This window comes from Esox lucius, chromosome 13 (assembly GCF_011004845.1).
Source record: "Esox lucius isolate fEsoLuc1 chromosome 13, fEsoLuc1.pri, whole genome shotgun sequence".
In the NCBI taxonomy this organism is placed as follows: Eukaryota; Metazoa; Chordata; class Actinopteri; order Esociformes; family Esocidae; genus Esox; species Esox lucius.
Window position 1 is genome coordinate 13,958,384 of NC_047581.1, and position 27,299 is coordinate 13,985,682.

At 40.8% G+C, this 27,299-nt stretch overlaps 1 protein-coding gene across 4 annotated transcripts in view; it reads left to right on the forward strand.

Annotated features, from left to right (window-relative positions):
- Window positions 1-27,299, forward strand: part of cux2b (cut-like homeobox 2b) — a 110,101-nt gene continuing 82,802 nt past the window's right edge. For all 4 annotated transcript variants that reach the window (XM_010876285.5, XM_010876284.4, XM_020052134.3 and 1 more), the window contains exon 1: window positions 1-292. In XM_010876285.5, the coding sequence (XP_010874587.3) occupies window positions 110-292 (183 nt within the window). In that variant the 5' untranslated portion in view covers window positions 1-109. The remainder of the gene's footprint in view (window positions 293-27,299) is intronic.

The window sequence follows — 27,299 nt, forward strand, 5'->3', positions numbered from 1 at the left end:
GGACTGCACAAATGCATGGATATTCTTTTTCTTTTGAAAAGCACTCCGAGGTCCACCGGGATATCGCTTCTTTTCAACAAACATTTTTTCGATAGTTCAGTGGACTTTCATGTGTTCATTATTTTTTTCTCCAAGTACAACGAGTAGTCGTAAACGTTGTTTAACGAGGGGAATCCAGCCCACATATTTATTGCAGCCGCTGAAAAAAATCTCTTCAATATCCCCCAAGATGGCCGCCGATGTGGGATCGATGTTTCAATATTGGAAGAAATTTGATCTACGGCGGCTTCAGGTTAGTGTTATCCTTTACCTTTCTGCTTAAATGTGTTAATATAACATTATGTATTGAAATTATGTACAATGTGTTAGAGTGTACGAACAGAGAAGGATATCGGCGGCGTTGCATTGATAGTTATTAGAAATTGATCCTCTTCTGCCTTTGTTCAGTTCAATCATTGATCAGCGATGGAGCGACCATAGCACAGGCGCTCTGTAGCCTCCGCTCTGCGTTCACCGCTGGGATCAGCATCACGGACATCCCTTATATTTTTATACGATACTGTTTTTATGGTGCTCAGTGATGTTGATTGAGAATTGAAACTTTTTATGCCTCATGTATCTTGCTTCGAGGACATAACTTTTTACCAGCTTAATGTTTTATACCATTTGTGTCATGGTGGGTTTAACGACTGCATCTCTTTGATTAGCGACAGTTCTACTTTATTTCTTATTTAGACCTATGATAAAAAAAAACATTTTAAATTGTTGATCGCAAATCAACTTTGCACAGTAGGTTGATTAGGGTATGTTTCTGTTTATCTGCTAAATAGGCTTAATCGTTCGTTTCATATATTCTGCCGTTAGATTGTCTGATTATTTCTTTTTTAGACAATAACCCAAACAGAAAAACTAGAATTTTGTCGGCTTATTAGCTTCTGATGTATGGAGCCTATTGAGGCATTCTTGCGGTGCGCGTTCAAACATGTGTAAAATGATGATAGTTAGGCTATGGTGTAGGCTAGCCTAGGCTAAATGCAAACCGTTTTCAGCAAATGAGTCAGACAGCCTACATTAACTAGGTTATTACAAAGTTTTCTGTGTTCTTGTTGGTTTTGTAAACTTGTCTAGTAAATTTACAAATAGTTGTTTTTCCACCGTTTAGCCTAGTAGCCTAGCATTTTAATGAACTATGGATTTAGAGTGTAAATGTTATTGAAATATAACTTAAAAGGCGAAGTGTTTACGTTGTAATTGACCAATCTTTGCCACTACAAAACACCCAATCCATCTCAAGATGCTTTGAAAGCACCAGCTACTCGGGCAAGGACTGTGTAATTGTATTCCCCGCTAATGTTTGTAGCCTATATCAGGCTCCGCCAGTGCAAGGGCACTGTCTCAGCCATATGATTGATGTTCTGTAACATGAGAAATGACAGGAGCACGGCAAGCCAGGTCCCGCGGAAAGGCTTGCCGAGAAGAAATCAGATCTGTTCTGGGCTTGTGTGGCCGATTGTTATTCGGTCCCCAAATCGCTGGACTAGGCTACTCTTGTAGTCGGGGATCCAAAGGGCGAGTTGAGCTATTGTGTAGCATACCACTTGGGTTAATCTTGCCTATGACAAAATAGCATGCTTTACATCATTCGTTAGCTTCAACCTTGGCACTAGTGACCAATACTTGGTCCTAATGAAAGGACAGGTTTTCCGGGTTGAGTTAACTAAATCAATTAGAACATTTCCCCTTTTTTCTGTCTTGTGAGGTTAGCTTTTGTGAAAGCTTTTGTGCTAAATTGAGCTAAAAATAATGTAGTTTAAAATCCATGAATAACAATTAAGTTTATGTTGTTATTTTGCACTTTGCACATTGCATTTTAAATTATACATTGAGATTGCAGAGGAACAAAGGTCATACCCCAAGTCATGGGGGGAGGCATTTCTGGCAGTGTGCTGCTGTAACTTATTTTGATTATTATTAACCATGACAGCATTAAGGTAGACGTTTAAAACCATGTCTGTCACATTTTACCATTTCTATTCAGAGCGATATGAGTTTACCTATAATAAGCTTCTGCCACTGAAGGGACTGAGATGACTATGAACAAAAAGTTCACAACATTGAAAATCCCCTCAAGTTAAAGCTTTCAGTTTGGACTTTAATATCATAGTGATTGTGTACATGACACAGTCAAAAACGGAAGATATTTGTCCCTGTAAAAATATATCTGGACCTGGTGGTTGTCATTCACACTCAGGGAAAGAACATTATTCACAATAAACTACAGATGTCATGAATAACAATTGAAAAAAAAAAGATGATATGCCTGTTATATGTTAAAGCTTTTATGTGAACATGATAAATCAACATAACTTACTATAAGACACGCACACAACGCACAACTTATGGCATACATATAATATGTATAGCATTACATCTAGTAGGTCTGCTTCTATAGTAGTTCATTGATCATTCAGTGCACACATTCTTTCTGAATAACTCACGTTGCAGAAACATTTAAACTACAATATGTCTTTCCACAGTCAAAACCGTCCCCTGTTATGTGAATTGCTAGCTAGCTTATTTACATGGTTCCGTTGTATTTTTCAACACTGTAGTCTTATGGACATGTGCATATTGCCAATTTGAAATTCAATATATGTATGTATCAGTGGTAATTGAAAACAAGAGATTTCCTCCAGAAAATGGTAATAACATGCTTATAAAGTTAATGAGACACAATTGAAGCACAGGTGAGATTTGTCTACAGTTGTGCTTGGTTATGTCAATGCCTTGGAATAAAACAGAGCATATTATATTGTTAGAGTACTTTCTTTAACTATTTTTGTGTAATCATCCTGGTGTTTATTTAACACGTTTGCTATGAATCAACTTTTCCAGATCAAAGAGTGGCATATGCCCTTCTGATCACAGTAAAACTCAATCCATACCCCTATCCATATTCAGTGCTGTTATTAAAAAACATGATTCTGAAATGTAACGTGGCTGTGAAGTGGATTTCTATGTTCAAAATAGTCTAAGATGAACGATTCACTCTAAAGCCTAACAAAAAAGGAAAGGGAAAGTAAGAGCATGGAATTGGACTGACCTTGGTTCCCGCGGTTATCATTCACACTAGCCAGATGGCATTTCCGTGGGCGACCCATGGAAAGGACGGATCAGAATCTGTCCTGCCAGGTCCTGTCGGCCCCAAGCCAACTCTTAACCAATATGGATAAAGCCCAGGAGATCATTCAGCCAGTAGGGAGGATTCTCTGACCCAGGTGACAAGAAGTGGATGTCCGACTATAAGGTCACACAGTTTACAATGTTATTACATTGCATTGGCTATATAAAGTCACGCATTTGCGTTCCAAAATAACACAGAGAAAATAGCATGTATTTTGTCTTTCCGAGTCTTTCCAACTAAACAATTAACAATCAATCAGGTACTTTTTGAAGTCTAATGCAATGTGTTTATTCACAGTTTCAGGTAAGCTTGTGCCAAAGTACTTTCTGTTTATTTAAAAGATAATTTCACTATTTTACAACTTGACTTAAGATGGTTCTGTACCCACAAAGTACTGTAGTCCATGGCCAAAGAGGAGTTTTATTTGTCAAAGGACAGGGGTGGTGTAATCATATTTAAAAAAAAAATACATTACCTGAAATGGATAACATTTGATTTTAGGTAATGTTAATTTGGCCATAAAACCAAAAAGCTCGCATCCATACATTTTTAGCTAGTGGAGGGTAAAGTTAACTAATGTTTATAATGGCTGTTCAAAGAAAGGTAAACTGTGGATCATAGTTTTTCCTAGCTTTTCTGAGCACATACACTACTTTCAGGGAGTAGAACCATGTAACATCAAGTCGTTACATCATTACTGTGCTACCAGTTCATATTAATTATATTGGAAGCCTGTTTTCATAGTTGCGCAATGGTTTGTTCTTTTTTTATGGTTTCATAGCAATACTGATGCTATTACCCAGCCTTGTGCATCTCCATACTGTTCTCTCCATCGTTCTCTGAGGCAGTGAGTGCAGATCAGAAACAAAAGCCTGTGATTGTACTACATTTAGCATGACTCAGGCGCTCTTGTCTCACCTCTAATCCACAGACAGAGACAACAGTATTGCCAAACAGTGAAATAGCTTTGCAGCCTGTTAGGCTTGCTTCGGCTGCTGCCAGCCTGCTTCCCTCTGTTTGGCATTTGCCAGAAGCTCCCGCCCCCATAAACCCAACCCTGCAATCTCACATTGGCTGTGAAAACAGGTCTCTGTTTCGCTTTCATTCATGCTTTAATAGATTTGTTTCTCGTTATTGTTTTTATCACAAGGCGCTACCATAATCTTATAATTTTCCGGAAATGCCAGGTCTAGGGCAATTCAGGGTTGAGAGGGGGGGTTATGTTTGTTTCCTGAAAAAGCTGTGTCCAATATGGGTGATCTGTACAGTAGCTCTTTAGACAGCCATTGATAGCCTCAGCAACAAAGAGCATAGGCAACCCAGGAAGGCAGTATGGATGGAGATGGAGCCCCAGGGTATGCAATGAGAAAATGCACACAGACAGTCACACTCAAGCACACAAACACACACACACACCTGTGTAGGCATGTGGCCACGTACGTCTTCCGTAGGGTACATATTAGTCACTTAAGGACTCCTACATGCATTTGTAATGAATACATGCAGCTTTTTATGGCCTAGCAAACATATAGATGAAAACGAATCCAGGGAGCTGACCTCAAATTGCTACAAAGAGCGAGGAGAAGATACTGTACGTCCGTCCCCTTTAGCCCTTTCCCTGCAATCTCCTCTCTGACAGACATCTCCCAAAAAGCCTCAGTGGATCAAGCGTGGTGTTTTAAAAGCACTGGGACGTAAGCTGAAGCCTCATCACCACAGGCTTGTGTCGCATCCATGCCCTGCTGGATAAACATTCTTCCAACATGTTTTCACAGCTCACGGGGAGTTTTGGGAAGGGTTATTATGTCTGTCATGGTCTTATTTACCATAAGCCCCCCTCTTATTCTTTGACAGTAATAACAAAGGAAGTAAGAAAAGAGAGCCTTTACAGGACTAGCTGGGGTAAATTGAGATGTGAAATCCAGGACCCATAACCCGGGTACATAAAACGTGGGCAACATTAAAAAGAAAAGTGAAACAGACTTCGGCATTAAGCTATTTAACCTCTCTGTGTGTAGCATTAGTGGTAGAGACTTCAAAGCAGAGGCTTCAGCATTTGGAGTGGAATGACAAATGGGTTTAGAGACAGCTACGGTGAGAGTAGACCTGTCATTAATGTCAGCTTAATCACTTTGACCTTCCTTCAAACAGATTTCCATACCCATCTGCAGTTATTTTGCCTCAGTCGTGCCCCTGTTTGCAGGATAAGTACAGTGATTTAATATGGGGACGTGATGATGGCTTTGTAACGTTGATAAGATCTTACTTTCACAAAACCTTGTAATTTTCTTTTTTTTAAGTGCAATTTATAGGAAGGATATAACTTGAGATATCATGAATAATCATGGATTTGTTTTTGATCATCCATTCAAGACCCTCTAGTTCCTTCTTCGCTGTCTCCCACTCTGCTGTTAGCATTGAGCCTTACCTAAACTACCTATCCAAAGCCTGCAACCCAATCTTCAGCATTAATCCCTCTTGGTAGTTGACAGCGTGTCATCACATAAAGCATTAGCTCTCTCACAGTTTTGTTTTTATTTATTCTGCTGCCCTTAGGGTGAAGCAATTGCTTCGCAGGAGTAAATAACCAGCTTTAACAAAACTTCAGGGACACATAAGTCTGCAAGAGGATGGATCCAGGGCGTCATCCTCCTGGTTCTGAGCAGTGGGCCAGGCGATCAGGCGAGCGGAGGCGGAATATTCCGGGGGAAGGAGCAATAGCTCATCTGTATGGGTATAAAGCTGTGTCCTATCTCCCCTGCTGACAGCCGGTCGCCTGCCCAGCTAGTCCATATTGAGCGCTACGTATACAGCGGCCCCTATATTTGTTTTAACCGTCGGACGGTATTGCAGACATATTGAGCACCAGCCTCTATGTGTTCATTTCACTGAGCCTCCTCGGCGTCGTCCCTCTTTCACCGTGCCGCTGCTGTGTATGGCAGGGCTTCAGTGGCTGGAATTCATCCCTCTATTGTCCATTTTGTCCTTCAGGGATAAAAAGAGACCCTGGTTTCTTTGCGTTAGCGCCGGGCTTTGTGCGCTGTGTGATGTGTGGCAGAGATGCTGGCGGGCTTGTTCTGTTGTGCAGCGGAGGTGAGCATGGTGTGAAGGGTGCTCCTGGGCCCCTACGCTCATGAGATCAATGCCTCCCGCTCTTCTCAAGGGTCTCTGTGGGGCTCCCCGGCTACCGTGTGATGTGTGTTTACTGGTGAGGAGGAATACTGTGGGCTTAGTTGCAAGTATCTTTCTAGGACCCATTTGTCCTCATTTAAAAAGGATGGGGAAGAACTGAGAAAAGATGGCGTCTCCCCTCTTCTTTATGAGAATCAAAACTGCATTTATTATTGCTAAGCAGATGTCCTCCGTTTTATCAAAATAATATAAAAGGTGTGCTACAGCAAAAACAGATGGATCAGTCTTGTTATGTTAGCCAGTCCTGTCTTTGTGCAGCTGCTACCCCCGGCTCCACTTAATTACTCTCTTATTCATCTCCAACAATGGGAACAGGATAGAATAAATCCGAGCAGAGTTCTGCTTTTTACTGCGAAAGGTGCAGACTGGGACCCTAAAGTGTGCGAGTGGCTTCAAGAGGAGCAGTTTATCATTTTTAATGGAGAGGAACAGGAAGTGAAGACGTGAAGCGCTGCTCTGTGATTTATACGCCGCCTCACTTTGGGAAAAGAGAGCACAAGTATATCTCTCCATCCAGACCACTGTTTCCCGGCCATCGCTACTGCTCTTGTCATATCTCTTCTTTGGTGATTTCAGCTTTTTTCTTCAGCAAATTTGTCTTGTCACTGTATGCTTCTTCTACAAAAATAAGTTAATGTGTGAGTTTATATCTTTCTTCTATGCACCACATCATGTGGAACTATCAGTGGTGTCTTTAATTCATGAATTCAATCATTGGGTCCTTGACGACAACATGCTCTATCAATGGAATTTGATTCGTCTTAAGATATGCACCTTGGTGTGTAAATGGAGACACGTCGCTGTCAGCGACTGTCCCTAAACATTTAGCTCTTTACTTTTTTTTTGACCAATTGATTGATTTTGGCCTAAGCTTTAGAACAACATATACAGCAAAAACATAAAAAAACTAAACATGAATGGGTTTTATAAGCCTCGTGCCAAAGACTTTGTTTCCTGAATGAAGTGACTGATGCAGTCACTATGTTCTGAGGGATGAGTGAGAAGAAGGTTCCAGAGATCAGTTCTGCCCCCACATAGCCATGCTCCCCAGTCCCCATTCCTCACGCCTCCATTTCCATGCAACCTCTTCTTTTGGAATCACAACTGATGTCATCCTTCTGTTGTCACTTTCTCATTTATTTTGGTGGCAGAGGACGTCGGGGTATTGATTGTGTGTTGCATCTGTGTTAGCAGCTCTGCACGTGTGTAGTGTAGACCCTGAGGCAGTTTTCTCTTTCTGCTAGTCTCAAGGTGGCTCCTGAACTCTCTAATCTTAATTTAATATGCAGTGTTTTGTGGCAACAGGGTTACTGTTTTTGCATTATAATGTGGTCACAAACTCCCCCTTCTCAGTTAAAAGAAGTACTGTTCGGGCATTCGGATTGTAATAATAAAAAAGAAAAGAACAAAGAACTTGAATTGCTAATTTTTTGCTTCAATTTTCATTGTTAGTCTCTTACTGCATTCCCTTATAGTTTTTCCCTTTTTTCCAGATTCATTTTATATTTTCTGTCTCTCGCTCTCTAGCATTCTCCCGCTTACTCGCTTTCTCTATCTCTCTCAGCGGTTTTCCCCAGACAGGTTCCACAGTGTTTTAGAGGGGATGGATTTAATTGCTCTGTGGGGATTGGTTGGCTGTGCCGGGCTCGGCTGTTTAATTAGTGTACCCTGCCGGGATTGGTTTAATGCTTCATGATCTTGAAATTGTCTGATTGTTCAGCCCTCTGGGGACCCTCTCTGCCTACGTAGGCCAGCAGGTTTAGCTAAACGTTGCTCCAGGCTTCTGCAGGATGGGGCTTGAGGAAGAAAACCCTGCAGAGAAAAGCTGGAAGGAAGGTTTAAACCTGAGGGCCAGTGCCTTTACTTTCACACACCAGGGGACCTATGGCTATGCATCCCTTAGCCCAGGTACACTTTCTTTTCACCCCAATAAAGACACAGCTTTTTTCATTGTTGGCAGCATGAATATTTGCAGCAAGCATGAGTTTATGTTACTCACAAATTTAAAATATATATTTTGTGTGTTATAAAAGTACATTCTCATTATCCATCCTGTAGAGAATAAACCTTAGTAATTTACACATTTCTACAGTGAGAGTTTCTACTTCGCGATTATAAAATGTGTATTTAGCACATATTTGACACTGGTTGTTTTATTTGGTCTGTTGAGTTTTGAGTTCTGAATGTTGGTGGTGTATTTTCCCCCACTATCTCTTTGTTGTGGCTTGGCTATGGAGGGGGGGGGGGGTAAATTATCCCACGTGGATCTGTGAGTTATGTGCATAGTCACCTTGCAGGACGGAGCTGTGGAAATTGCATTTGTGTAAATGGGAGAGGGTTGTGTGTCCTCTCTACCCTCCCATGGAATGTCCTTGGTTTGGCTCAATCATCTCAAAGCTGTTGACCTCAACAGTAAATGTGCTTGGCATCAAATGCAGGATAAGCAGAGAGTGTAGTGGCTGGGAGTGGGAGTACATATACAGAACCAGTAAAAGTTTGGACACACCTACTCATTTAAGGGTATTTCTTTTTTTGTATTATTTTCCACAATGTAGAATAATTGTGAAGACATCAAAACTATGAAATAATGCTTATAAAATCATTTTGCAACCAAAAAGTGTTTAATACATCAAAATACACTTAATATTGTAGATTCTTCAAATAGCCACTCTTTGCCTTGATGACAATTTTGCACAGTCTTTCATTATCTCAACCAGCTTCACAATGTAGTAACATGGAATGCATTTCAGTTAACAGGTGTGCCTTGTTAAAAGTAAATTTGTGGAATTTCTTAGTTTTTTTGCCAATCAGTTGTGTGGTGACTAGGTTGGGTTGGTATACAGAAGACCAGCATTGTGTTTGTACTGTATTAGTGCATATTATGTGAAGAACAGCTAAAATAAGCAAAGAAAAACACCAGTCCATGCTTACATTAAGACAGGGTGGACAGTTGATCTCTGCATGTTTTGTTCCCACCGAAAAGCTAGGAGGAGGTGTGATGGTGTGGGGGTGCTTTTCTGGTGACACTTTCTGTATTTATTTAGAATTCATGGTACACTCAACCAGCATGGCTACCAGAGCATTTTGCAGCGATATGCCATCCCTTCTGGTTGGCACTTAGTGGGAGAAACATTTGTTTTTCAACAGAACAATGACCGAAAATACACCATTAGGTGTAAGAGCTATTTGACTGATGGAGTGCTGCATCAGATGACCTGGTTTACTTAATCTCCCGACCTCAACCCATTTGAGATGGTTTGGAATGAGTTGGACTGCAGAGTGAAGGAAAAGAAGCCAACGAGTGCTCAACATATTTGGGAACTCCTTCAAGACTGTTGGAAAAGCATTCCAGGTGAATACCTCATGAGGCTGGTTGAGAGAATGTCCAGAGTATGCAAAACTGTCATCAAGGGTGGCTACTTTGAAGAATCTAAAATATATAAAAATAGAATTTGTTTAACCATTTTTGGGTTACTACATGATCCCATATGTGTTATTTAATAGTTTTGGTGTATTCACTTTTGTTCTACAATGTGGAAAAACATTCAAAATAAAGAAATACCCTTGAATGAGTAAGTGTGTCCAAACTTTTGACCGGTGCTGTACCTATTGAAAGCTAACTTATTCTGCTTCAACAGCCTTATCGAGCACTCTCAAAGAACCCAACCTTTAAGTCCATGAATCTATTTTTGGTACACTGTTGATGCATCTTTATCTGGATGCACTCAGTTGTTGAATCATAACTTACTCCCCTCTCTATCTGTGCTACTTTGACTTGATATAGTGTTTTGCTTATTGTTGATTGTCTCATCTCCGGACTACACAGGGGGTAGGACTCTCCTGTGCCGCTTTTTCCTGTAGTGGCTCATCCCTTAGAGAGATTGGGCAGATGTACTAGAACACGATCTCCAAGGTGATAGAACTCATGGCAATGGAGTAGTTGCCCCGCCCTCTCAGGGAGAGATGCCCTGATTAGTGAATGACTCTCTGCCCTGGTCCAGGTGCCACTCTAGCTGTTTTAATTGTCTGTATGATGCTAAGGGGGCTAAGAGCATAGAGTCGCTAATCAACGGGGTTATGTAAGGTGAGGTTTTAATTCCTCCTAGTGAACATTAGTTTGAGAAGGCGTCAGTTGATAGACGCAAGTGAACTCTCCTTGTACCTCAGTGATTTTCATTAACATTGTTGTGAAATATAATTTCCTCTTTTCGGATGTATCTTTTTATATGCATATTTTTAAGGTAAATTGTCCTCAGATCTTTAATGAGAAACGTATATTAAACACAGTGAATCTGAACGAACAAAAAACCAAACATTTTTATATAAAATGTTATTACGTTATGTAATACCCACTGTGAAAAGGTGATTGCCTCCTTACAATCAATAACAATTTGTGTCAGCTTTTGCTGCAACACTACAACCAACTGCTTCTTTTAGCTGTTGATCAGTGTCTTACATTGGCTGTTTTAAAAGCTGTTTCTTTAACTGTGTACAATGTGTGAAATGTAAGAGTGCCTAGACCCTCAAAAAAATAAATATGTATGCTTTTCAGTTGGACCCTCAATACACCCCCAAACATCCTACCCATGTTTTTCACACTTACAAATATTGTGGTATGTCTTGACTGCTCACTGTCATTTTTTACGCATCTCACCCATCTTTAGTCTAAAATGAAATCCATAATTGGTTTCGTGTTCTGCAACAAGGTTTCCTACACCCATGCTGCGAAATATTCCCTTGTAAAAAGGACAAACCTGCCAATCCTCAACTTTTGGATTAACTTTCCTTTTTTGCTACTCAATCATTAAAACGTAATTGACCACACTGATGACCTTTACACTCAGGTTTATTGGTCCTCCCTTCATACACTCATCCAGACTCATTGGTACCAACTTATTTACAAATCCCTTTTAGGTAAATGCCCTTCTACCTCATCTCACTCCTGCTCCTAAACGAACCTGCGGTCCGGTGGAGATCTCAATGTGGTGACTACTAAAGCCTGCAATTCCTTTGGTCGTCAGTCATTTTAGTTCCACTGTGAATGCCTGGAATGGATGGCAACACAATCTGAGTATGTCAAACTAATCTGTATATGTTTCACTGTATTACAGTTTTGTTTGAAGATCTGACGATATTGTCAAAATAAATACAAAATACAAAATCTGAAAGGGGGAAACTACCTTTTCCTGACAATGTAGATAGCATTTAGTTGTAGACTGCACGACACCATCAGAATATATAGTCCAAAATGATTGACACCCTTAAAAAAGATTAGCAAAAATATTAAAATAATGAACACCGGGAATTAGCTATATTTAATGCAAACAAAAAACATTATTGTTTTACTCTAATACAATTGCTCATAGAAAATGTAAATACATTATAATTTTTTTTCTTTTTCTCCTTTCAACAACAATTTTCATAAATCAAACCCATCAAAATTACATCTCATAGTGGTAACCTGCCTTGTAGAGGACACAAAGGCATTTTGCCTCCATAACCAATGAGGATTATGGTTCAGGAGGTCAAGTACATTTCAAGAGCCACATTTGTGTGTTTATCATTGAAAGAAGGATGCTTATTCAAAAAAAAGGATGCTTATTCATACCTACTGTAAAGAACAATTTCATACCTATTGTAAAAACAATGTCAGGCCTACTGTAAAAAACAATGGTGGATCTTTGATGTTATGAGGGTGTTTTATTTCCACTGCTCCTGGCGGTCCCTTGTTCATGTCAATGGAATCATGAACTCTGTATTTTAGCCAAAAACATTGGTACCTATTCTAGGAGGCTAAACTTCAAGTGGATCCATTGACCCAAGCACATTGAAATCCATCCCCAAAAAGTGAATTGACCATAATTTACACTCACCTAAAGGATTATTAGGAACACCATACTAATACTGTGTTTGACCCCCTTTCGCCTTCAGAACTGATTTAATTCTACGTGATTCAACAAGGTGCTGAAAGCATTCTTTAGAAATGTTGGCCCATATTGATAGGATAGCATCTTGCAGTTGATGGAGATTTGTGGGAATCACATCCAGGGCACGAAGCTCCCGTTCCACCACATCCCAAAGATGCTCTATTGGGTTGAGATCTGGTGACTGTGGGTGCCATTTCAGTACAGTGAACTCATTGTCATGTTCAAGAAACCAATTTGAAATGATTCGAGCTTTGTGACATGGTGCATTATCCTGCTGGAAGTAGCCATCAGAGGATGGGTACATGGTGGTCATAAAGGGATGGACATGGTCAGAAACAATGCTCAGGTAGGCCGTGGCATTTAAAGGACGCCCAATTGGCACTAAGGGGCCTAAAGTGTGCCAAGAAAACATCCCCCACACCATTACACCACCACCACCACCAGCCTGCACAGTGGTAACATGGCATGATGGATCCATGTTCTCATTCTGTTTACGCCAAATTCTGACTCTACCATCTGAATGTCTCAACAGAAATCGAGACATTCTTCCAGTCTTTAACTGTCCAATTTTGGTGAGCTCGTGCAAATTGTAGCCTCTTTTTCCTATTTGTAGTGGAGATGAGTGGTACCCGGTGGGGTCTTCTGCTGTTGTAGCCCATCCGCCTCAAGTTTGTCCGTGTTGTGGCTTCACAAATGCATTGCTGCATACCTCGGTTGTAACGAGTGGTTATTTCAGTCAAAGTTGCTCTTCTATCAGCTTGAATCAGTTGGCCCATTCTCCTCTGACCTCTAGCATCAACAAGGCATTTTCGCCCACAGGACTGCCGCATACTGGATTTTTTTCCCTTTTCACACCATTCTTTGTAAACCCTAGAAATGGTTGTGCGTGAAAATCCCAGTAACTGAGCAGATTGTGAAATACTCAGACCGGCCCGTCTGGCACCAACAACCATGCCACGCTCAAAATTGCTTAAATCACCTTTCTTTCCCATTCTGACATTCAGTTTGGAGTTCAGGAGATTGTCCTGACCAGGACCACACCCCTAAATGCATTGAAGCAACTGCCATGTGATTGGTTGATTAGATTATTGCATTAATGAGAAAATGAACAGGTGTTCCTAATAATCCTTTAGGTGAGTGTATATGGTTTGAATTGAAAAGAGCTTTGCAAAGCTTCAGGATTTCAAGGATCTGGAAAGATTCTGTAATGGTTAAATTGTCCAAAATGTGTTCTTTTATCTAAAAATGTAATAGGAAAAGGGCTTAGTGCTGTTGTCATTTGTAGTCCTAAAGTATTGAAAAACACAATGGACAATCATTTGTACACTTATTGTTTGGGGAAATTACTTCATAATTTGAGATGTGTCATTTTAGTTGATTATTGAAGTACAATATATTCCTCGATTACAGTACTTATATTTTTCTCTGTTGTTTATTATACAGCCTTTTTGCTAATCTTCATCAAGGATGCCAATAATTGTGAAGGTAACTGTATTGCAAAGAGCAATAGATATCAACCGAGACGGTTAATGTTTCATTCAGCTAAAATATGAAACCAGTTTCCGGTGTAGCCATGTTCATGACCAAATTCAGTGACACCAGCTTATTACAATCCCTAAAAGTTAATATTCTGGTACTCGTTTTCCTTTAAAGAGAAAAATGTCAGTGGGCCCAGGGTCTCCCCCCTCCGTAGCCTCCTGGGCAGGGTGTAAGCCTGGCGTCTGTCTAGACGAGCGGCATCATTAACCCGCTGTGACCTCAGCCATTGATGAATTCGCTCTCACATCCCCTGTAACCCTGTGCTGCGGCCCTTCCAGCCCCTCCTCCCTCCATGCGTGACTCCACTGGGACCCAGGGCTCCACTGGACTGGCCATTAGAACCACTACCCTCCTCTGCCATGCATAAACAGACGAGGTGGCCGTAGCCTCCGCTAGCCTGCTGAATAATTCAGGGCGTCTGGGCCGTGTCTGGTCCTGGGGCGCTCAGGGAGGTGTGCCGCTGGGGTGCAGAGGGCTGCGTGGAGGTGCAGGGGTTAATAACAGGTCTGCCTCTGTGTCAGCAGCTGCTGCCCCCCCACCCCACACTAACCTACCCCATGTATAAAAGAATCCTGTTCAGTTGATTAGATTTTTCGAAATGGATCAATTTTTAATCAGCGGAGCATCTGACTACGGTCAATACCATTGTCGCTGGGAAGACAGTTGCCGGACAGCCGTCTTTATTTACAGGAATGTTTGTTTTTTTACTGTATGCAGATCCAGAGACAGGAAACGTCAGGCCACTGCAGCAGTTCACGCCTCCATCTTGCCTGGGCTTGGCCTTTTTGTGCTCGTCTGCAACAGCAACGGGCTAATATCCAGGTCCCTGCAAATTCTCCTCTCTCCAATGTTTTTATGTGACGGTTGTAGTAGAGTGGTTTCCAATTGGAAAATGCAGTGGTGGACAGCAGGGCTGGACCTCACAATGTGATATTATTTCTACATTGAGTTTCTGATATTGTGTGTATTGCTGTTCGATTCTGCGATTTCTTTTTGTGCCATTCCTTCTTATCAGCATGTGTGTATGTCTACTTCCAAAAGACAAGATTCTTGAGAACTATAGTTTTGACTGGTCATGGAGGTTAATGAGCTGGTCCAGAGCCTGTGGTGTGGCTGTAACACCCCAGCTCATAACCCCCCTCCCCACTGGAGATTGGGGTTCAGCTCCCCACTCCAGCTCCCTTCAACCCCACGTCTCCCACCTCCCTGGATCCCTGTTGTCATTTCCCAACCTGCTCAAAAAAGTATAAGAAAAACTCTTATCAAAAATGAAAGTACCACTCTTTTCAAAAAGAGTATGGGGAACACGATTGGAAATACAATTGTTTGAGTTTTGGTGCAGGTATAAAACAATATTTTAATATATTCTGTATCGTCAAAAACAAATATAAACTTTATTGCCCCCCCAGTCATTTGTGGACAGTCATTACTAACTGTGTGTGTCCAATAGACAGAGCTGGACTGCCTTGGCTTCTATCTTGCATTTGCATGCGCATAAACACTGAGTGGGAGTGAGGAGCCAGCCAACTAGCTGTAATACTGCCATCACATTTTCATATGGCCATGGGGAGACCCTAACATGTTAAATAATGAGAGGCCTATAAACTGTATGTTCAGTGCCCACTCCACAACTGCTGTCAGGATCTAGTTATGACTCAATATCTATTTAGAAGTATCAATCTTTTTTCCTGTCATTTGTTCATTTTATTATTCCTTCTCTTTTCTGAATTGCTCTCTTGTTGTCTAAGTTTGAATGATGCTTAAGCTATTTGATCAGGTTTAGAAATGTTATTATTTTATTTAATAATCTACCTTTAGCTGCTAATAGTAGATTTCTGTTCTCATACAATGTATTACATTATAAACCATTTAAAGTTGGCCCTGGTGGGAGTTACGAATGACCATAAAATAGTGGGAGTGGCCTTACTAAGTTTTAGCAAATAAATGTTATTGATTTAGTGTTTCAGTTAAAAAATATATATTGTGACAGAAAGTCATATCTTATTATAATCAATCAAAACAAACATGTCATCACAGGAAAGGTAGTGACATACAGTTGGAGGTAGATTCTCTCTGGAAGGTAGATTCTATTTGGAATGCATCTGTCTGACATGCTGACTATCAATCAGGTGGCCAATTCCCCTTTGTACACATTCTAGAGCACATTGTGTCTCTTCACACCATGTACGTCACTGCTTATGTTTGGTTCGTCTCTTTTCCATTGTCTGTTTGTCTGCTTTATATGCAACAGCCGTCATTCAGGGAGTCTTTTTTGACCAGTGTCAACCAACCGGCCAAAAAGATTAACTTGGGTCTGGAAGCAAGTGTCCATCCGTGCGTCTAAGGTCTGGGTCTGGTCCTGTTCTTGGTTTTGCTCCAGGTCCTGATCTTGGTCCTGGTCTTGGTGTTGTTCCAGGTCCTCGTCTTAGTCCTGGTTCTGGGACTGGTCTTGCAGGTCTTCAGAACATTCTTCTGACACATTCTTTCTGATTCCTCAACATTATCACGAGTGTACTGAAAAGGGAGATACAGTGGGGAGAACAAGTATTTGATACACTGCCGATTTTGCAGGTTTTCCCACTCACAAAGGATGTAGAAGTCTGTAATTTCTATCATAGGTACTCTTCAACTGTGAGTGACGGAAAACTAAAACAAAAATCCAGAAAATCATATTGTATGATTTTTAAGTAATTAATTAGCATTTTATTGCTTGACATAAGTATTTGATGAATCAGAAAAGCAGAACTTAATATTTGGTACAGAAACCTTTGTTTGCAATTACAGAGATCATACGTTTCCTGTAGTTCTTGACCAGGTTTGCACACACTGCAGCAGGGATTTTGGCCCACTCCTCCATACAGAACTTCTCCAGATCCTTCAGGTTTCGGGGCTGTCGCTGGGCAATATGGACTTTCAGCTCCCTCCAAAGATTTTCTATTGGGTTCAGGTCTGGAGACTGGCTAGGCCACTCCAGGACCTTGAGATGCTTCTTACGGAGCCACTCCTTAGTTGCCGTGGCTGTGTGTTTCGGGTCATTGTCATGTTGGAAGACCCAGCCACGACCCATCTTCAATGCTCTTACTGAGGGAAGGAGGTTGCTGGCCAAGATCTTGCGATACATGGCCCCATCCATCCTCCCCTCAATACGGTGCAGTCGTCCTGTCCTCTTTGCAGAAAAGCATCCCCAAAGAATGATGTTTCATCTCCATGCTTCACGGTTGAGATGGTTTTCTTGAGGTTGTACTCATCTTTCTTCTTCCTTCAAACACGGCGAGTGGAGTTTAGACCAAAAAGCTCAATTTTTTGTCTCATCAGACCACATAACCTTCTCCTGTTCCTCCTCTGGATCATCCAGATGGTCATTGGCAAACTTCAGACGGGCCTGGACATGCGCTGGCTTGAGCAGGGGGACCTTGCGTGCGCTGCAGGATTTTAATCCATGACGGCGTAGTGTGTTACTAATGGTTTTCTTTGAGACTGTGGTCCCAGCTCTCTTCAGGTCATTGACCAGGTCCTGCCGTGTAGTTCTGGGCTGATCTCTCACCTACCTCATGGTCATTGATGCCCCACGAAGTGAGATCTTGCATGGAGCCCCAGACTGAGGGAGATTGACTGTCATCTTGAACTTCTTCCATTTTCTAATTATTGCGGCAACAGTTGTTGCCTTCACACCAAGCTGCTTGCCTATTGTCCTGTAGCCCATCCCAGCCTTGTGTAGGTCTACAATTTTATCCCTGATATCCTTACACAGCTCTCTGGTCTTTGCCATATTGGAGAGGTTGGAGTCTGTTTGATTGAGTGTGTGGACAAGTGTCTTTTATACAGGTAACATGTTCAAACAGGTGCAGTTAATACAGGTAATGAGTGGAGAACAGGAGGGCTTCTTAAAGAAAAACTAACAGGTCTGTGAGAGCCGGAATTCTTACTGGTTGGTAGGTGATCAAATACTTATGTCATGCAGTAAAATGGAAATTAATTATTTAAAAATCATGCAATGTGATTTTCTGGATTTTTGTTTTAGATTCCGTCTCTCACAGTTGAAGTGTACCAATGATAAATATTACAGACCTCTACATGCTTTGTAAGTAGGAAAACCTGCAAAATCAGCAGTGTATCAAATACTTGATCTCCCCACTGTATGTAAGGTTATGAATGCATTAAGAGTCCAATAAATGCCATCATTAAATAAATAATTGCTAATCTTTTGAAATGTAAGTGTACTGGATGGATATGCTTGCTCTTGATGGCAGGATTGATTCAATGATTACCTAGCTTTTTACCGATGAGAAGCATTTAGACAAAGATACGAACACAGTACATTGTCATTAACCACAGCATCTGAAAGCATTGGATTGTATAGGGGTCAGATGGTTTGTCGATCGTGCAAATGGTGGTGTTTTTTCATAATATTGAACAGAGAGGAGCCAGTGCCTGAATTTACAGTAAACAACTACATTTGTCTGAATTTACACTGCCAGTAAATGGTCAGTTTTCTTACTGTAGTCTAGTGAAACCTGCTTTGGGGTGGCACCGTAAACATCCACAGGGAAATGTCAGCCTTATTGGACCAGTTTCATTTCAATAGGAGCAGTGTGAGAGCTGAGACACTGAGGGGGAATCTGGACGAGGTGGAGGAGGAGCTTGGCTTGGCGTCGGCCTCACTGACAAGCTCTTATTTACTGTCCAGATCTATGACTCATTTTATGTACCTAATCGTAAAGCACTGAGATTTATCGGAGGGAGCGGGACGGTGGGGAATACCCAAGGAGATACACTGATTGAACCCCCCTTCCCCTGGCTGGCTCCTGGCTCACTGGCCATGCATAGGCAGGTAGACCTGAGCTGGAACATGCAGAAGCCATTTCTGGGAAGATGGGAAGAGCATTTGACTGCAGATGAGGAGGTCCATATTTCTGCCAGATATGGACAGCTGATTAAAGCAGAGGGTTGTAAAAAATCAAATGGGTTAATGGATGGCTCTGTTAGGATTAAGAACAGCTTAATGGTGGGCTGCCGTGACCCCAGCACTGCTAACAATGTGTTGGCTGCCTGCCTGGGTTCTCTGAGTGTGGAGTGCAGGGGTGGGTGGATGACCACTGGTCATGGGTCAAGGAACTACCTGTGTAGTGTACCAGAGATACGGTAAAATACTTATATAAATAAATAAATATATATATATAGATATAGACACCCTTGCACTTTTGTGAAATTATTCCCATTTTTTTCAGTCAAACTTTTGGCCTCCAACGTTTGGACACCCGGTTATGGATTTTTAACATTACGGAAACAATATATATGTAACATTATAGACACTCATGAGCTAGTACTTGGTTGCACAGCCTTTGGCCAAGGAGCTCGTACTGCTGTCAAATGCAATCTCTGAGCCATTAGTGAGCTTGCTGCACCTTTCAACTTTCAAGTTGGCCTTCTTTTCAGGACCAAACTTCTCTAATTCTGCAATCTTTATTTAACAGCCGCTTTCAGCGTTCGACATACGTAAAATTTTGGAAGTGTTTTCTTTCTTTAAAATCTTAGTTTAGAAAATTTTTGAATTATTTAAGGAAAGTGTAAAGGTGTTTTTCTATTTGTGTGCTTCTATTCTTGGCTGGTGTGCTTTAATATCTGCATCCTGCAGGCACGTCATCTGCACTGTAAATGTGTCCTTTCGATGATTGAGTTGTATCATTGCTATACCAATGATAGAGGATACTGTGAATAATTAAACAAGTTGTTTGGTTCCTGGATTCAGATTGGTTGATAGCCTGTATTTATTCACCACAGTCCCTGTATAGTGCCTAATAAGTTTAATTTAAAATATCAATGCACATCCACTGTACCACAGCACAAACAGGCAATTTCCTTGCCCCCTGGAGAAATTTGTCTAGACATTATTTTACAATGTTACAAGGCTAGCATTTGGTTTTCAACAGTTGGAGTTTGTCTAAACTTTGCTGCCTGCTTTTCCAACTTGTGCAACTTCGAGATAGATTGATCAGGATCATTATAATAAATACATCCATATTCATATGTAAAACAAACAAGAATGCACAAAGTTTGCTATAATTTTATTATACATGTATTTTTGGGTGCCTTCAGTGATTTTGTTTTAGTTGGTAATTAGCAAATGAGAAGTAGAGTTTTGTTTGTGATTAGACTCTTGGTATTATATGAACACAACACACATTATTGAATTGCAGGATGTCCACCGTAAAAAGTGTGTTAACAGTCAAAACTGTTTGTTGAAGGGGGTTTGTTACTATGGAGAGAAATTGCTATATCTACTATTTTGCCACCTAAGAAAATGTGTCATCTGACCTATGCTGCCTTTTTCCATATTCTTTAAATGGTTTTTAAAATCTTTATTAACTTTAAGGGGACTTATTTTCTGCATATAATATCATACACATTGACAGTTGGTACTGTGTACTTGGTGCACTGTATCTTTTATAATGGCTTGTCTTGCCACCTTACCCCATAACTCAGACTTCTGGAGAATTGTTCTTTGCTTCTTTGCTACTTCCTGCCAGAAATTCCTGCAGCTCCGTTGTCTCCTCCCTGAGGAGCTTTCTCCTTGCCATGTCATCAATTTTGGAGGGACGTCCTGATCTATTCAATGTCCTGGCGGTGACTTCTTAATGGTAGTCTTAACAGTGTTCCATGATACGTGTCTTTCTTTCCTTTTCCTCTCCTGATCTCTACCTTTCAACAATAAAATCCCATACATCTTTAGTTAGCTCCTCGTGGACTATGACTATCTTTGACTATGACTATGCCACCAAGGAACAGGTGATAAGAGCTAATCAGAATCTCTTAAATTGATGTCAGGTCAGGGGAAAATGACCTTTTCTACATAATAATGAATGTGATTAATTAAATCTGAAAATAATCTGAACTTCCATTATGACACTTATGCAACCCTTACATTGACCGTTTTTTTAAAATTAATTTTCAGAGAAATTATCCATTGTTTTTTCACTTAAACATTCAAGCTGAAAAGATTCCGCTTTTATATCTTCATCTCATCTCCGTCTGACTTAGGGCCTCAGGGGCAAGGACCTGTAGGCCAAAACAGTTTGGAAACCCCTGGATTATGTATGGATTAGTGTGCAAACAATTCACCATCAAACTACTTCAGTTTAGTGGTAGGGGGGAGCTTATTGAAAACAGATTATTTTAATGCTGCCTTTGTTTTGACATGTGCTTTTTCACTGTGTGGCATAAATTAAAATTAAAACGTTATTGTTGTACATGTTGATTAATCCAATAAACATCTGATATAACAAACTGCTATAATATCTCTCAACATACTTAATCGGAGCAGACTTAGCCCTGTCACTTTTTATTAACCTCTGTTGCAATGGGAGAAGGGCTTCACTAATCTGCCATTGTTGGGTTTGGCAGTCTGTAGCCAGTGCAAAACAGATTTGGCAGTCAGCGCAAAAGTAAAGGCTTTATAATGACGATGGGGCCTCATTGCTATTTGAGCTTATTAAATCTAATAATGTAGTGGCTCTTTGAATTAGATAGGTTGAGGTGAATTGAGAGGGACTGTGCTGGTCTGGCAGCCAGGGATTATTTTTGATATCATGTGGTCCTTTCTCTCCCTTGGTGTGAGTGTTTATGTGTAGTAGGAAAATCTGGTGAAGTGAGGACATTTGACTAGCTCCTGGCATACAAAATGAAAATGTGTAGGCTGGGGGATAAGGTTAGGATTAGGTTTTAGGTGTAAGGGGTTGGTTTTAGGATTAGGTTTTTGGGGTTAAGTTTAGTTTTATGATTAGGGTTTTGGGGTGATTGTTGGTTTTAGGATTGAACGTTAGGTGTTAGGGTTTAGTTTTAGAATCATGGTTTTAGGATTAAGATTGATTTTATGGTTAGATTTAAGGGATTTGTTTTAGGATTAGGGTTTTGTGGTTAAGGTTAAGATTAGGATTTTGTGGTTAAGGTTAGGATTAGGGGTTTGGATTTAAGGTTAGCGTTAAGTTTATTAAGAATAGTTGTATTTTTATAGTACTTCATTTTCCATCCTCATGAGGGTAAAACAAATGTGTGCATCTGTTCACAAAATTGTTTGTTTGATGGACAGTACCCCCAAAAGATAAATTCACAATTAAGGCCCTGCTTTATGGCAGCAACACCCAGCAAACTACAGACAGTCAATGTTGAGATATGTGTCCTCCGAAACATATCCCTCGTATTTTGGTTCTTATCACGCTGTTCGCGCAACCAGAAAGAACATACTCTCCAATCCTTGATTAAGCTCACCGTTGCCCATGCCAACACAAGAAGCCACTAGAGCACGACGAGGTTAAGCAACCTTAACTAGTCACCTACTAAACCCGGATGGTGCTGGCCAATTGCCCTGCCCTCCGAGGGATCCCTGGACTTATCAAGCAGGATTTGAACCCTGTTCTTGCAAGGACTCAGCTATGTGTGATGCTTTGAGACTGACATTACCATTGCGCCATGCAGGGGCAGTCTTAGTCAGTAAAAACAAATATTTGTTTTGCTCCTTTTGTTCATTTCAGTCAGTAATGGCCTGAGCATGCAGGAAACCCTACTGGCAAACAACAAACTGAAGAATGTGATGATTTTACGCGCCTTGCAACTCCGTCATAAAAAGCTGAATATTTGCTCTCTACTTTGTGACTGAGACTGAGACCAAAGTGTGCTTTAAACAATGTTCATTTTTAACTGCCGAGCATATAAATACAATTATTCATTAATAATCTTTAAAACAAGATCTATTCATTGTGGCCACACGCGGACTAAATTGTGAACAGCTTGTGGTGGGATGCCTTGACAGGTAAAAGGACAGTATTGTTTTCTAACTGCAGCAGCCCCACGAATGATTTGATCTCTAGTTTGAGTTTGCTTTAAGAGGGAGGCGCGGGGATTGTAGTACCCCCCGCACTACGCTGTCATGCATCCCAGTGCAATCGAAACAAAGCAATTGCTGGCTTTTGTTGCGTGTGTTTTTTTTACACTCCTCCAGCTGCGTTAATGTTATCTTGCTCTGATACAAACTTATCAGACCAAATAAAATTTGAAATCTAATTTTGGAATTGGGTCAAAAAAACCTGTAGCTACTCCAAAAAGACCCGGGGCTAATCCCCTGGAAGCCCAGGCCTAACAGCACCACTGCTTAGCAGAGAAGCATGCCTGGACAGCTGTGTCCGTGTGGCCAAGGCGTCCGCTGCCATGTGGGTCTGACTCTGGCCCGTCCTTACTCCAGTACAACTCTTCTATCTTTCACATTTTCTCTCCTATGCCAATAATGCAAGAGATTCCCCAAAGAGTAATAAAATAAGAAATAAAGCTGTGTACGTAATAACATGCAGTAATCAATTAATGACTCCATTCATTCTTGCACGTCACCCAAAGTAAATTGGAATCCTAATCAGGCTCAAGTCGATAAAAGAGTTGTTGGAAAAGAATCGTTTGCGAACTGCATATTTCTTGTTGTGACCATCCGACCACATAGTTTACAGTGCAGTACAGCTGTGCAGTCTGGAGCGGCGCCACAGTACCTGAATGCTTTCCTATATCTTAAAGTTCCTCGCCATATCATCCACCAGGGGGGCGAGGTCTTAGCTCAAAAGATATGGTAGCAGTGTTTTTTTCATGTGCTTTGCTCATTTTGTCACTTTGACTGTTCTACTTATTCAGTGTTTTCTGAATTTCTGAGCTTGAGGGGATCTGAGTGCCATTTCGCAGCCAAATCGGAGTTGTGTTGATTGAATTAGACAAAGTCGGAAGATAATTAAGAACCGCAAGGCGCTGCAAAACTGTCTGTTCCCAAACTGGTGAAAATGAGACGCTGCCACATCAATGAGCGAGTCCGCTCTGCTGGATGTCAGTGCTGGGTTTTATCAGTTGACACCCTACCTCCTAGAGCTGGAGCCATTTCTCCCCTCCCTTTCATGTTTATCCAAATATAATTAATCACAAAGCCTAAAACCACTGCTCCTGACAGTGCAAGACATTAGGAAAGCTTTGTTTCCTCCTTTCACCTAAGCATTTTATGACTATAAGCTGCCAACACTAGTTTAGAATAAACACCAAAGAGGTGTATGTATGACAGTGGAATGTGCATGTTAAAAACAACATAAGGGCAGTTTGGGTTTCTACAATGTAGTGTAACAGCATTTGAAATGTTATCAATTATTGTACAAAATAGCCTAAAATATTGTGGTCGTAATTGTATTTTTAAATAATCACTTTAGTGTTCATTTAAACATTTAATGAATTTCCTTAAGCCTTGTTTGGCTCTTTAATCATTGGTACAAAGTCAAGAACTCTGATCTAACTAAGTAAATATCTCTAAAATATTGTCAAGGTTTTGTTGTTATAGGTAATGGCTAGTGCCTGCTAAATGCTACCTACTGTTTTCATAAACTGGTTGCGTAGCTACCAATGACTGGCAATGATGATGTTAACATTAACTCACCGTATATTTTTATAGATATTCATACAGGCTTCATACTAAGATTTGTTTCTGAACTTAGTGTGAAATTAACGTACAAGTAACACTACTAGCACTATACATTGAAGCAGTGTCTTTCAAATGATTTTGCTCTGTGGGAATAGCCTAAATGTAGGCACATTTTGCTGCAGGCAGTGGGGAGATTCACAATCTATCCCCACGGCATCTTTCCTGCACACATTTCCATGGCATTTACATTGTTTTGTAGAGTTCCATTGACCTCTTTACTGAATCAGTCCTTACCTATATGAACAGTGATTGGTCTATTATAATCAGATCACATTTGGGACGTCACAAAGTAGGCCAAAATTTCCATCCCATCTGAACAGACTGAAATACCCCGTCCTTACGTCATACTTCCATATCCATATCTCTCCGGTCTTTTGAATGAGATTTGAGATTATACATTCAAATTCAAGTAATTGGGATAACTTAAGATGTATAAAAATTGCATTCATATTTCTGTATTGATATACCCATACGCAATGCTTTTATGTGTGAAAATATATATGTATGCTCAAGGAGTGTGACATCTGTAAAAGTTTCATTTTAACTAAAATTCCTGCAGCCCACCACAGCTTCCACTGCACATGTTAAGGAACAGGTCAAAACCTGTTTTGTTACAAAAACTGTAAAATACAAACATCTGTATAACAGATCAGGGACTGTAAAATACAAACATATGTACAACAGATCAGGAACTGTAAAATACAAACATCTGTACAACAGATCAGGAACCCTCTCTAAGAGACTGCAAGGTGCAAAAACACTATCCTGTAAAACTGGGTAACTAAAAAAGCACTGCAGAGTTCTGGAATTAAAGGTATTGTGCACAGATGAGAGACTAACATGCTGGTAGATTGATGTCAAAAGAAATGTGTGGTGAAAAAAGGAACTGGCATATCACCTCTTCTGTGAAATAAGGTGGAGAGGGTATTATATTATGGGCATGTATGTCTGCCCCTGGTACTGGCTCACTTGTCTTCATTGACTGAGTAACTGCTGACAGCAGCAGGATTTATCTAAAAACCACTAAAATCATAGGACAGACCTTATCATGGGACAGAACAGTTTGTCGTTTTTTCAAAAAGTAGAAAGTTCTTGACTGGCCAAGTTAATCCCCTGATCTGAATTTATTAGAGGATGCGTTTCACTTGAAAGCAAAAAGGCCCTGAAAAGAACAAGAGTAGAAGATGATTGCAGTACAAGCCAGATCATCACCCAGGAAGATACCCAGTGTTTGGTGTTGTATTTAAGGGGCAGACTTCAGGCAGTCATTGTATTCAAATGATATGAAAGTACCTTACGTGTGTAATGGGGGCACAGCAAAAGACACAATACAGGGAAACCGTGTGCAGGCCCTTGGGCGTTTTATTAAGAGAGAACTCAAAACAACGTGAGCTAAACATGGCAAAACAAGACAGAGCGCACAAACGTGCACTCCGTGGTACAGCTGCTGGTGATCAGCGTATGTCAGAGTATGTTGAGGGGAAGAGACAGAAAACACAGCAAAACACTGCGTCAGTTCTTCCTCTCTCCACTCTATGTGCCCCACCCCATTACCGTTGACCAGAGGCAAGTGTGGAGGAGTGGAGCTGGCCCTCGTAGCTGCCTTTTTAATGTGCTGGAAGGCAGCCGTGCCCGCCTCTCGTGGCCTATCCAGACACACGCTCTCCAAGGTCCTGAACCTCTGGAGCTGGCACGTCCTCAATCGGGGGTGCCAAGGCACACTCATTTATTGTACATAATGTTAGTCTTAGTCAAATTCTTTTTGCACCCTAAAATGGAAAATGTTCAAAACGTGCTGTATTTTCTAAATGGTTAACCCAATATGGATGAACATAACATCAAGTTAAAGCTGACAGTCTACCTTCAAACCCATAGTCATTGTGAAAGTGTTGGAATGTTGGAGTCAAAACAAACCAAACATAACATTTGTCAGTGTCAAAGTACCTTTGGAGTGTGCACTGTACATTCACAAGATTATATTGTCCCTGACACTTCACCAGACAGCTACTGTGTCCAGCTGACTGTCTGTGACCTGAAACATCAGATTTCATGGGAATTTGATCTGATATCTGTGATGGTGAATATCAGTGCCGCTATAGCGCGCCAAATTTCTGTGTTTCTCTTTCAACACCTTATAATTTACCTTAATCTTTCAACCATAAAAGTTATCTAACTTTGGGCTGGACCATGGACCATGCTGCAAGTTGCCTACAAATGAATGAGACAAAAAAACTGTTGTTTCCACAATACATCATGTCAGGTCACTAATGTTTAGATTTGAGAAATGTTTTGAAGTATTTTGTTTTTTTGCTTATCTGTCCTGAGTGTTATCATGCTAGCTACATACCAGAGGAAGTGGAAAGAGCACATAAGGCTTTGTGCGCTATTGGCCCGCTCAGCCTGGACTTTCTGTGAATCCAGTCAAGACACGCACAGTCTGCAAAATCAAAAGTGGTGTGGTACTGCCAAACCTGATTGAAGAGAGCTGCTGTAAATGCCACCTCGCCTTATTCTTATTGTGTTATTATATGGCAGATGCAGAATGCTTTCTTTGAAATATAGTGGAAAAAAAGAATGAACATGTGGGCATGTTACATTTTAACTAAATTCAGGTGCAGACAAATACCAGTTGGAATTCCATTATCTGACTTCCATGATAGGAATACAAAAACATCTAACCAATATTTCTATTTATTTTGCCTATCCCAAGTTCTTTGATGTTCACCCTGTTGTTAGTCTCCTGACTTAACAGTTCCTATTTGATGAACAGTGTTCATGAGAAGCAAAAATCTCACTGACTCATAGTACAAACAGACTAGAAGATAAACCAACTGAGCGTCAAGATTTTCTGAACAAGGATCTCTATTCTTTAACACAGAGCAGTCCCATGCAATCCAGTCCTTCCCAATACCCTTGAGTTTCCTATATCAATAAGCCAAAAGGTGAGGCATAATGAACAGCT